This window comes from Cuculus canorus, chromosome 2 (genome assembly GCF_017976375.1).
Source record: "Cuculus canorus isolate bCucCan1 chromosome 2, bCucCan1.pri, whole genome shotgun sequence".
NCBI lineage: Eukaryota > Metazoa > Chordata > Aves > Cuculiformes > Cuculidae > Cuculus > Cuculus canorus.
In genome coordinates, this window is record NC_071402.1 from 62,999,755 (window position 1) to 63,012,059 (window position 12,305).

At 40.5% G+C, this 12,305-nt stretch overlaps 1 protein-coding gene across 7 annotated transcripts in view; it reads left to right on the top strand.

Annotated features, from left to right (window-relative positions):
• Positions 1–243: 243 nt before the first annotated feature.
• Positions 244–12,305, top strand: part of ZNF236 (zinc finger protein 236) — an 83,345-nt gene continuing 71,283 nt past the window's right edge. For 5 of the 7 annotated variants that reach the window (XM_054057333.1, XM_054057337.1, XM_054057334.1 and 2 more), the window contains exon 1: positions 244–305. In XM_054057333.1, coding sequence (XP_053913308.1) covers positions 245–305 — 61 coding nt within the window. In that variant the 5' untranslated portion in view covers position 244. Of the gene's footprint in view, positions 306–645; positions 837–11,330; positions 11,353–12,305 lie in introns of those variants that run through there. The other 2 variants (XM_054057339.1, XM_054057336.1) reach the window with 2 other exon arrangements.

Below are 12,305 nucleotides of genomic sequence, written 5' to 3' on the forward strand. Positions count from 1 at the left end.
CCGCCCACTCCCCGCCTTTTCATTATAGAGACTGGCTCCGCTCCCCCCTCCTGGCCACGCCCCCTTCGCGCCTCTCCCCTCCCCCCTTCACCAACCACAAGCTTCCTCCGCGCCTATGCCGAACGTGTGTGTGCGCGCGCGCGTGTGCGCGCGCGCGCCGGGAAGTGGGGGGGGTGGAGTGGAACGCGGGAAGGGGGGGGGAGGGGGAGTCTTGGAAGGGGGGGGAAGGAGGGAGGGGGCAGCCATGCCGAGGGGGCGGCCTCCCAAACCCAGCGGGGAGAGTAGCAAGGCCGGCATCGAGTCAGGTAAAAACCCAACGCTGCTCGGGCGAGCGCGATGCGCACCCCCCCGTTCCACCTTAGGGGCGGTGGGAAAGGGAGGTGGTGGTGGAAGGTTGAAAAAGCCTCCGCGGAATCCGCATATAGTCCCCGGATATGGTGGGGGAAGGAAGGAAGGAAGGCCGGGTCTATTGTGCGAGTGTATAAGGTGGAGGGTTAGGCAGCGCGGCCCGGCGGAATGATACCGAGCGGGGGCAGCGCGCGCCGCCCGCCAGTTCTGAGAAGCGGCGGCTGGCAACGGGCTCCTCACCCACCGCGGAGGGTGCGGGGAGGGCCGAGGCGGGTGGTTCGGCCCGGCGCAGTGATACCGAGCCGGGGCGGGCAGCGCGCGGAGTGCGCACCAGTCGCTTCCCTATCGGGGTAGTGCGAGGAGGGGGGAGCGGCGAGGAGCGAAAGGGCTCCTTGAGTGGCGGAGCGGGAGGCAGCGCGGCCTGGCCCCGCGGAAGGATACCGGGCCGCGCGCCGCCGCGTGCCCGCAGCCGCTGCCTCATCGCGGAGGTTGGTGGGGAGAAGGGAGAGGCCGCGGCGGCGCTGGCCTTTCTTTCTCTTGCTGCCTCGCCGCAGAAGGGCTGCCCAGCTCAGGCCTCCGGCCTCGCTTGTCTCTTCCCTCCCGGCGCCGCTGCCAGTGCTGCCACCGCGGGTGCCGGAGAAAGAGCCCGAGTGGGCTTTGAGAAGGATAGGAGGCGAGGAGACAGGACGGGGAAAGCAGGAGAGCGAGGCTTCCCAGTTCTTCCACCGCACTTTCTCTCAGTGCCCCTCACACTGCTCCCCAGCCCCCGCTCCCCGTGCTTTGAGAGCTTCCAATAAAGGATGATAAACGACTGAAAATGAGATCTTTTCAACTCTTCCATCCCTCTGATCGCTTGCGTTGAGTCTTTAAAAAAATACCTTTCTAGTCGGTTTCCTTTGTGAGTATATAGAAAGGTAGTGTGTTTAGAAAGGAACTGCTTTTTTCACATCACGCTTCACTTTTTTTTCTCTCTCAAATTTTACTTGCATTGTCGATGACTGGAGAAAGATTTGATGTGCTTGGGCCTTTTTTTTTTTTTTTTTCCCCCAGCAGTTTGTGGCTAGTGAGTTTCCCGACTCTTTTGTGTAATTCATTTCTGCTGATACTGTTAGGGATCTGTGAGTAACACCTGATTAAAGCCACCAAACTGCAAAAATAGTGTGTTGCAGGTAGACCTCTTAAAAAGCTTCTTTTTCAGTACAAACATGTAGCAGATTCTGTTTGGGTTTTTTTTGTTTTTTATTTAACCAAATAGAATAGGGAGGGGGTTTCTTGAAACACTGAAATACCATGGTTATTTCAATCGTGGAAAGTCGACTAGTGAAAATTTTGGCTATATAATTAGAATGTCTGTTTTTCTTAATGCTTGCAGATCTGGCTCTTCAAGAGGTATGTGTAGGTGAGCCTTGTGTGGAGTACTTTTTATACAGCTGGAACGTGACAGCAGGCAAAAAACAACCCTGCTGCATTGTTAACTGAGTGGAAGTTGGTTGAAATGTTTTCTCCGTATAGAAAGCCACATGGACCACTAGTTCCTACCAGAATTTTTTGTTACCTTTTTTTTGTTGTTTTCGGACCATTGATCTCGTTTTTTGAATACAAAATAATAAGCATATAAAGAAAGACCCAAGGAACTCTGGCTATTTACTAGTAGTTTTGGAAGCTGAGGTTGGTTTGTTTGTTGTTTGTTTTTTTTTAATTTATTTTAGCTAAAATGGCTGTTTAATTTTCTAGTAGTTCTTGCAAGGGTGGATGTGTCATGCATGTCAACTTGTGTGATGACATGGTGTATGAAAACGACTGAGTCAAGCTGTTAAGAAGAAGTGTCTAGTAGTTGTATCCCTTTTTCTTATAGTTAGTTTGATCTTAGACCCTTCCTATAATAAAAAAGGTGACTGACAGGACTTACTGTGAGTTTGATCGTAATTTGTATTTTTCAAGTATTTGATTTTTTTAAAAAGAAATGTACTGATTTATCTGTGAAAGAATTTCATAGAGGTAGGCTGATTACAGACAGTGCTTTAGAATTACAGGACCTAGGGCTTCCTCAGGGACTCAGACACTGCAGTCTGCATTTGCAAGTATTCTGCCCTTTATAGGCAAATACTGTGGGTTCTGAAGTCTTTGCTTCTTGAGATTTCGGCAGTTTGAGGAAAATAGCAAAGTCACTGTTTGCAGATGACGCTTTTTTTTCCCCTACGCTTACTTGTGTCTTAAGAGAAGGTCATGAATGAAGCACCTCTGGCAGGCAGGATGGCTTGAATTTGGGGAATTTATGTTCTCAAGACATTTGGCCCTTTGTCCTATTCAGATATAGGCCTACGGCCTTTGAAAATTGGTTGTGAATTCCATAGGCTTTGCTTCCAGTGGGAGGATTTTTATTTAGAAAATAGCTGTTTACAAAAATAGATTTCATATCTTTTGCTTAAGAAGTTATGCGTTTTTAAGTTTTATTGCTTTTTTAATGGGGCCCTCGGATGTCCTACAACCCTGGTATATTAATGTCTTTCATGGAAGAGAAATGGCACACTCTGTAGTTGTACAGTCTGAATGTTTATGGTAATACAGCTTTGGAAGAAAATAAAGGTTAATCAGTAATGTATTGTTGTGCAGCTTCCTCAGACTTCTTTAACCACTGTGCATGTCAAATACTAGAACATATACTTTGTTCTATGAAGATTAAATATGTTGGATAAAAAGCTAAACTCTAGGTTGAAATAGTCAAAACAGTATCTTGACCTCAATGGCTGCTATTCTAAGAGAACTTTTTTGGCACTGCCAAAACCATCTTGCAATTATCTTCCTTTAAACGAAACACCAATGACTTAATTGAACTGTTCAAATTGACCTCTCTGATGGGCACAAACTGGAAGACAGGAGATTCTGTCTGAGCATAAGGAAACATTTTTTTCATTGTGAGGGTGACTTGAGCACTGGCATTAATTGCACAGAGAAGCTGTGGACTCTCCTTCTGTAGAGATACTAAAAAAACCATCTTCACACAGTCCTGGGCAGCTGGCTCTAGGTGGCCATACTGGAGCAGAAGGGTTGGACAAGATAACCTCCAGAGGTCCCTTCCAACCTTAATCATTCTGTGATTTGAGGCGCCTGAAGTATGGGGTAAGATTCGCAAGAAGCTTAAAAGAGCTAAGCTTCTGTTATTTGGGGGTTTGCTGCCCTTTCATTCTTGCTCTGGCTGCTTAGTGGTTTTTACCATTTACAGGGGTACAGTGGGTCCTTGGCGCTTAGCTTTTGGAAAATCTGATGGTACGTTCAATATATATGAAGCAAGAAGAATGCATTAGGAAAAGTGCTGCTCTGTGCTGATGTTTTTTTAAGGACAAGCAGCTCTTTAGACATAACTGGTGTTAACGCACTCATTTACACAGGTTCTTGTGACATAGGCTTTGACCTGAGAAGGAAGTTAAAAGAAGTAGTCATGTGTGTGGCCTTCGAGTTTCCAGTGTGTCTGCTGTGGTTCCAAGTAACCTGCATTACAGCTTTTCAACTGTCAGTTTCAGGCCAAGTGAGTTGTGCATGGTTTCCAACATTCTTTTGGAAACCAGGGGCTGAGGTGCAGTTCCATTTACTCTGCTCACTTAAGAGTCTCTGTGACACTAGAAACCAGTTTCCACTGCTTTTGTGCAGCTAAAGTAACACAATAAAAGAGGAACATTTATTGTGTTCTATTTATATTTGTGTTTTCTTATGCCCTTTCATGAATATAATTCGCAGATTGAAGCTTGGATATCATAGTAATATTTTCTTAGTCCGAAAATTTTTACTGACTTTGCATAGAATATGTCTCTGTATAGTTTAAGATATTGAGGTCGCAGAAGACGCTTATTTTATGTATTTTTGGATCTTGGGTGGAATGCCTGAAAATTGAAAAAGAAAGCGCCTTCAAAGACAAGTGTTTTGGAAGGTGGAATATGGTTTTGCTTTGGGAAAAGATTTAAAAAAATGATAGGCCTGATATTTTAACGATGTTTTCAAAAGTCTCACACAGCTTTTTGTTTTAATTAGATTCTAGCAATGAACAGTTGCTATTAAGCTGTAATTGAAATAAATACCAGGCTTATAACGTTCAGTTAAATAGCCAATGAAAAGATGATGTTTAAATATGTATTTCTTACGGCTCCAGAGTAGTATTTTGGGTGCTTATGACTGTTTTATTAGCGACTGTAGTGACCAAGAGTTTTCAGTAGGTCCTGTGAAAATTTTGATGAAAACTTGAGACTTTGTTACTGGTTCTTTCTGCTAATTTGTGAGAGTTTCCATTTTGACACAGTAAGTGTGTAGTTGTTACCACAGGTCAGTAGTCACTACTTCTCTATTTGAATTATTATTTCAGGTGTATGAGAAGGATTTTGGGGACCCTTACTGTTCTTGCACCTTCAGTTGTCTTTTCTTGCTCTAAATTTTCCTTCCATATGGCGAAGTTCCTTTGTACTTGGTACAGTACAACTTGTCACTGTTTGAGTAGCAGCAACATGAAATTACCAGTTTTTTACTTTCACAGCTGTCTGGTCACTTTGAAATAGCAGAAGGGGAGTTCTTTGAACAGCAAAGTGAAATATTTGCAGGGTGTATGGAAGCAATTTTTAAACCTAGAGTGTATGTCCTATATTTAAACCTACTATTTTGACACGAGTTTAAACTGAGTTGCTGTGAATGAAGTTAAAACTTGAGTTTTAACTCTGCCTTCTGAGGGCATGAATTTTAACAGAATTCACGTGTGAAGAGTGGCAAGTGTTAAATACACCAAGAAAAGAAACACAGAAAGCAATGTAGCTTTATGCCTGCCTCTGCTTCCTGTCAGTCCTCTGGCACCTGTCTGCGTTTGGATATGTTCAGTTATGGGAAAATAATTTCTAAGGCTTTATATTCCAATTTTGTATTATTGAAGAAAAAAGCAACTTGAACTCACTGGTTTATATAAACTCAGGGAAGACTGATGTAGATTATTTTTATAGTTGTTCAGTAGGATTTTATGACTCTGACTGACAAAAGAATAGGTGAGTGATGTTGTGCAGGCAAGAATGAAGAGGTGGTAATACTGCTGCTGTGTTGTAGGCTAAGTGTTTCAAATATGATAAGTATAGGTAATTCCTTTTTGAAACTTACGGGAGCAACAACTGCTGAAGCTTTTGCCTTAAAAAGAGTATCTTTAGTGTTTAATAGTGACAGGTTTTTTTGGTAATTTCAGTGTTCTACAGTAACAAAATCTGAATTTATGCAGGAAGGATATGTTGGGTCTTGGTGAGACTATGATAGACTTAAGATTACACTGGTGTTCTTTAAATTCTGTATTAGTTCCCTCCTATACTTGAAATATGATGTGCCTTTTCCTCAGTGAACTATACACTGAAATAACTTGTGTTAAAGTTCTAGCTGTGTGATAACTTCAGCCTCGTTCTTCCCCTTCTCCATAGTTTTCTGCTGGTCGCAGGTTCTCATTGTTTTGTTTGCTGCTAAGAGAGTTGTGCTCATACCTCCGCATCTCATTCATTCCTGTGTTGTTTCCAAATTTATTTAAATTTCTGTTTGAGACCTCTCATCTTTTTTTCTTTTGAGTTTTTCTGCTGCAGTGAGATTATGCTCTCTCTCTAGGAGAGGGAAGATCATCTAGCAAATCGTGTAGTTCATTCTTAATTTTCTGTTAACAGTGTAGTGGTTGGGCACAGGTAAGGGTAAAGGTCTCGAGGCATCCAATTCATATCAAAACTAACAGCTGAAAAATGCTAGTTTAGTGTTTTCAAATGCAACTATCGAAAAGTATAACTCCCGATTTGGGATATTTAGCAGTAAATATAGCAATATTTACCTGAACGTCAGATGATGCTATCAGAGCTGATTAAGGAAATAGAATTATGATTAAGGGATGTGTAGATTAGGATCATGTGGATGGTGTAAGTGATGGGTTGACCCTGGCCAGCAATAAAGCACCCAGCAGCTTCTGCAGTACGGTGAGAGGGAACTGGAATAGCAAAAGCAAGAAAAAGCTTGTGGGTTGTGGTGAAGACGGTTTAATAAATGAAGGAAAAAAAGTAGAAAAGAAAACAAACCAAAAAAAGCCAAAAAAACCCCAGCCGAGTGATCCAAAGGGAAGCGTTCACCACCTCCCACAAGCAGACTTATACTTAGTCAGTCTCTAAGCAAAGACTGCCTTGGAAGGACTGTACCCGAGTTTGTGTTGCATGATTCGTATGGCATGGAATATGCATTCGGTTAATATGTGTTACCTGCCTCCTCCAGGCTCTCGCTGACCCTCATCCAGCTTATTGTGGAGGCAAAGTGAGAAACAGAGAAGGTCTTCACACTGTACAAGCATTATTGAGCAATAGCTAAAACACTGGTGTGTTATCAGCATTGTTTTAATCACAGATTTAAAACACAGCACCATATGGGCTGCTGTGAAGAAAGTTAACTCTGTCTCAGCCAGACCCAGTACAATCTACTCAACATGTAACCAGCTATAATGGAGCTATTAATCCTATATCGTATCAGGGTTCTCTGCTGCCTGCAGTGCATCAGTGTGGCCTTGCTATTTCTGGAGTCATCTGTGGTCCAGAAAGGAGTGCAGCTGCTTTGTGTTGGAAAATGCTGAGCTTTTCACACCTGGATGCACATCTCAGCAATGTGCTTCTGGAAGCAAAGTGTCTGGGCTGGTATGACTTTAGATTCCAGATTGAGTATTGACCAAAATGAAACAAAACTACATTTTTGTGTGTAAGCGATTCCGAATTTCTGGATTTGGTTTGATATGTCAATTGAGAATTGTGTCTTTTCCGAGTGTCTCATTCATCAGAAGTCGTGAGGAATGACTGGTCTTTTTCATAAAGAAAGTGCTGAGTTAGGTTTAAACTAACTTGATTCTTTTAGGATTGCAGATCTAAGCAAAATGTTTTAATGATTCATTATCATCTGTGTTTGATGAATTCTTGTGCATTTGGAGGAAACATGAATATCACCATCCCTGTTTTGTTCTCCTGTCCTACTGCTTTCTTTCCACTCATAAATTAGTAAATAGGTTTTGATAGGGTCAGACCCTTTTGTCCCTAGACTTGCCAGCTGCCATTTAACTTAAGTGACAAGTTTTCATCCATGAATTCCGCAAGCTTGTGTGTTGTATTCACAACATCCTCTCAGTTGGATCTGAGTAGGCTGTTAGAGATATAAGAAGGCTGTGCTGTGTTGCTTTTACAGCTGAATGAGTCCATCTGCGCCTTGCAGAGAGGACTGCAGGCTGCCATGAGGCACAGTGCTGCTTACATAAGGAAGGAATGGTTGGGAGTGCTCTCATTTTGTCTTCCTCTTTCCATGCTGAGTTGTCATCAGCAGGTTATAGCAAAGAACACCTGCTTGCTGACTCAGCTGTTAAGGTCAAGTTTTCACGAAGGCTGTATCACACAAATCTGTAGTGGAGTTGTCCCAAAGTTTGATTCCTGGTGCTCTGTGAGGGCTCATTTCAAAAGAACTTGAAGCTTGTAACATAAAGGTGGACTTACTCAAATACTCTTAGAACTGGAATGTTAGTATCTTTGATCCATACTTTGCAAATGTGATTGTGGTACTTCAGGGCACTCTGGACAAGCCATGAGAATACAGCCAAAATGTATGACAGTGAGCTAAGTGCTCCCCGTTGACCCTTAGTCCGTCTCTCTCAGGCTGTGATGGAATAGGGTTAATTTATGTTGCATTTAGACATATGTGCAAACTGAAAAAAACCCTAGAAAATGCAGTGGATTTTGTGTAATTTCCATACAGTTAATAAATGGCAGCGTTTTAAACTCTGGAGCTGTTCAGAAAGGGTTATGATTTGCATCAATGTGCAGACCTGGACTTGTTTTTCAGGGAATTTGTAACTCTCATACTCATTTTGTGTTTTCTATCTGTTTGTCTATGGATGTCAGTGGATAGCTTCTCTCTAGTAAGAGCATGCCATTTTTTTCATGCAAGTTTGTAGATGTTACATGCTTAATCGATTAATGTCTTTTCAATAAAACTTCAAACTTCTGTGTTGTTGACTTGAATGGTGTTCTGTTACCCTTTAACAGAGAGCAGAGTTGTGTGTTCATCTGGACAGAGCATATCTGACAATAGACAGATTGCTTCATCTGTGAACTCAATGTTTATATTTTTCTGGGAGCATAGGCACCTTATTAGCTATTTATGATAGGATTGGTAATCTGACAAATGGCGAATTGTGACCATCAAATGCTATGTCATGCATGTCAGTATTTTTGTTTCCCTTGGCACACAGGGAATATTTAGAGGTGTTTTGTTTTTTAAGTAACAAATTAATCGGTGCATTTAAAAGGACAGGATCCATATCATGCCTCCCATGTATTTGGGTATTCAAAAATGTTGGCTTTTAGGATAGGTTCAGTATTTTGCAGTGTTAGGTTTGTTCGGTGGTCTAAGCTGATGAATCTAAAAGCATTTCTTTCTCTGAGAGAAGGGAATGTGATTGTACAACTGTTTAACTGCATATTTCCTTTAAATATGGTAGTGTAGGCTATTGGTTTGATTTGCTGTGGTGTAGAGGTAAAAGTATAAATAGTGTCTTCATCTGGTTATTTATTCTTTTAGCAAAAAACTGTCACACTGTTACTTCGTTCTTGTATTGGAATGAAGACAGTCCAAAAGTCATACTTAGAGTGCGTGAAACCTGCCTGGAAAGTTAAAATGTCATTTGCTTGCTTGTTACTGTTGTAATTGACAGTCTCTTTCCTGTTTTTCTGTCTTCCCAACTCTAAACACAGCATAATGGTTTTGTCCTTGCTGTTATTCAATTGCTTGATTTCATCAAGGAGATTATTCTGAATGCTCTCCTTGTTGCTACTGGAAGAATAAAATAAAAAGTCACTTCTTGCATAAAAGGGAGCCATGCAACTCTCAAAAATACCTAGTATTGGGCTGGTAAAAGAACCAAACTGTTTTAGTGAAAATACAAGTCAAGAAAGATCGTTATAGTCTCATCTTTCCCTTCAGCTACTTCAGACACAGTGTTAATGAATAAGTGAAGTTGTGATTTAATTTTAATCTACATTAGATATCAGTCTTGCCCTTTGAGTGCAAGTGAAACAATTGAACTTTCAGAGTTCTTTTGAATCCGAAGTGGACTGTTGGTCTTTTCATACTGGCTGTAACTGCTTAAGATAAGTCTTCAGCCTGATCTTCCAATAGTTGAGCCTTTGAAGATTTCTGGGATCTAACCTAAGTTGATTTGCTGTGCCTTATCCTTAAGGATTTGTGCAGTAAGCCTTCTGCCAGTCAAGCTGGACTATACAGTCCAGTTGCTGCTTCTAGGGTATAGTCCTGATTCCCAAATGGTTTTCTTTTGCTCTTCAGCAATATGGAAGATAGGACCAAAAAAGCATAAAACTCGGCTTTGCAAAGGGTTACAAAGATTTTCTTTGAAAGAGTAATGCTTAAGATTTTACAGACATAAGCCATGAATTTTCTAAATATGTGTCTTCAGTTTCTACTTCCTCAGGCTCTGAGAGCTATCAGGAAGGTGGAAAGGTGTGCAGGCAGCTCAGGGTTTACGATCACCCATGAACTAGTCTTTGGAAACTCCTGGTGCTTCCACGTGGGGTGTGATGTGCTCAAATCCTGATTTCCCAAAGTTTAGGCTGTTTTTCTCTTTTTTTCCCCTGAAATATTTTAGGATTATGCTTTTGTTACCCTTCTCTGTTTATTTTAGTGGCAATCATTTTTTTTTTAAAGAAAAGTTGAAATATCTTCTTGTATGCCTCTGTGCATTGTGTGGTGTGATTTCATACACTTATGAGTTATCACTTAAATTCTGTTGAAACATCACAAAGGTATTTAAGTTTTTGTTAACCTATAATTAATTAGAAGTCCTTTTTTGAATTCCAGAAGAAAATTCTTAGCCTGTAGATAAGTCAGTATTGTAGTTGATACAGATGGATGCACACCTTAATAAAAAATGTTACTGACCTGAAAAGCGAGTCACTTGGTAATCTCATTTGGATGCTAGGGAGCATGTTTTTTTTCCTGTGTTTCAAACTGTGAGAAGTTAGCACCTTTGATTATGTCCAAGTTATACCTCTGCTATTTCAACTGCTTAGTCTTTCTTTTTGTATGTTTTCTGGTGTCTTTGATCTTGACAGTGAATGTGTAAAGGTAATCTCTTCAGCTCAAGGAGGAGGTTTAAAGGCCTTTCTAAAGTTATGGGTTGGATCATTTTTCTGTTGTCAGTTTAAAGTGAGAGGTCAGGCCTTCATAGGGTTGAACAGTTACTCTTTTGTTTGTAGCAGAAAGGAAAGCTTCCGTGTAGTGCAAGTATTGGTGTAGATTTTTCTTTTGCCTCTCCTTTTCTTGTCATGCCAGTGTTTACAGAAGCTGATTTTGTGATTTTTATTCTGTTTGGGTATATTTATTATAAAGATGCTTAAAGGACAATATCTTGTAATTAAAGCTGTGGTTTTCAGCTTTTGAAGAGTTGACAGTTTCAGGGATGAGAAAGAAACCTGTAATTGGTAGGATTTGCATATACTGTGAATTTACGGCTGAGTTCTTTAATGAATGCAATAAGTTTAAGTTCCTATATGTTAAATAATTGTGATATTTAAGCCAATTATTTCTTTCCAACGGAAGGAGGCAGAACAAAACTTTGCAAAGCAAAAGTTGTTTGGATGACTTAGAACAGAAATGGGAAGTGTAAATCCCCAGGACATCTTTTTGGTTGTGATTTCTTGCCCAAAATATCTTGTGCTGAAATGTCTCCTAGAGCTTCCTCAACTACGAACTTTGTTTGTTTATGAGAATTTTAGCAAGAAAAATAGATAGTCAAGACATAAGGTACTGATTCCCCCCCCCTTCTTGAATGAGTCAGAACTTTGAGGGAGGTGCAGTACTGAGCAGAAATACTGAATTAATTGCATTCTTTGGCTTCCTCTGAAAAAATGTAAACAGGATGATGTAGACTTCTAGTGGTGGTGCTACTTCCTATGCCTTATTTTTGCATGTATGGTAAGAAGTACTGACTTTCTTAAAGGGAAACATCAGACTGTGTGTGTCTAGCTAATCAAGATTCCGGTGTTTTTGCATCCTGTTGCATTCTATAATTGATGTACTTTAAGTTGAGATGTTTATTGTGTTTGAAATGTGAATCTGTGGGGTTTTTTAACTTTATTTACTTTAGTGTCCTTAATCTACAGCGTAATTAAATTGATTTTTTCTTTTATTAAAACTGCTTTGAATGATCTTGCGTATTGTAACTGCTCCTTCCAATTAATTTTCTTAAACTTTTTCTTAAATAAAGACAACTTCCTTAGTAGTATAGGATGTTCTCAAGTGTAAAATGTGTTTAACTTGGATTTTTGAGCTATAAGGAAAACATTAATAGGACTAACTTCAGCTATTTGAGCAAGAGAATATAGAAGCTTGCAGCTTGTGTAACAAAACTGTGTGGGCTTAGGCTGGGTCTATTTAAAAAGTAATATTTTTCTCCACTGAATTCACATGTACACAATTTGGCAGTTTATTGCATCTCTCAGCAATTTGAAACATTGGTGTTGGTTTTACAGCTGTAAAGGTAGCTATTAAAGGTTTTGCACTGCCAGAAGTAGAAAAAAGAAAAGATGCCTGAATTTTCTCTAAGAAAAATAAAAAGAGAGAAGGGAGCAGGGGAAGGCAGACAGTCTCTGTAGTCGGAACTGCTGACTGTGTTGTATTTAAGGTGGAGTTTTTTTTAGAAACACATGGTGTAATATTATTAAAAGTAACTCCTGGCAGTGTCATGCTTATGCCTAGTGTGCTTGGCAGCATTTTATTTTGGTGCAAAGTTGATGAGTGTTTATGAAGCGCAGAAAGAATTTCTTTCAAATTACTGGGATAAGGCGATTAATTATCTCCTTAGCGCCTGACAGCTAGAGGTATGAATATGTTCCTTTCATTCTGTCAGTGGAAGCAGTAATGTTTAT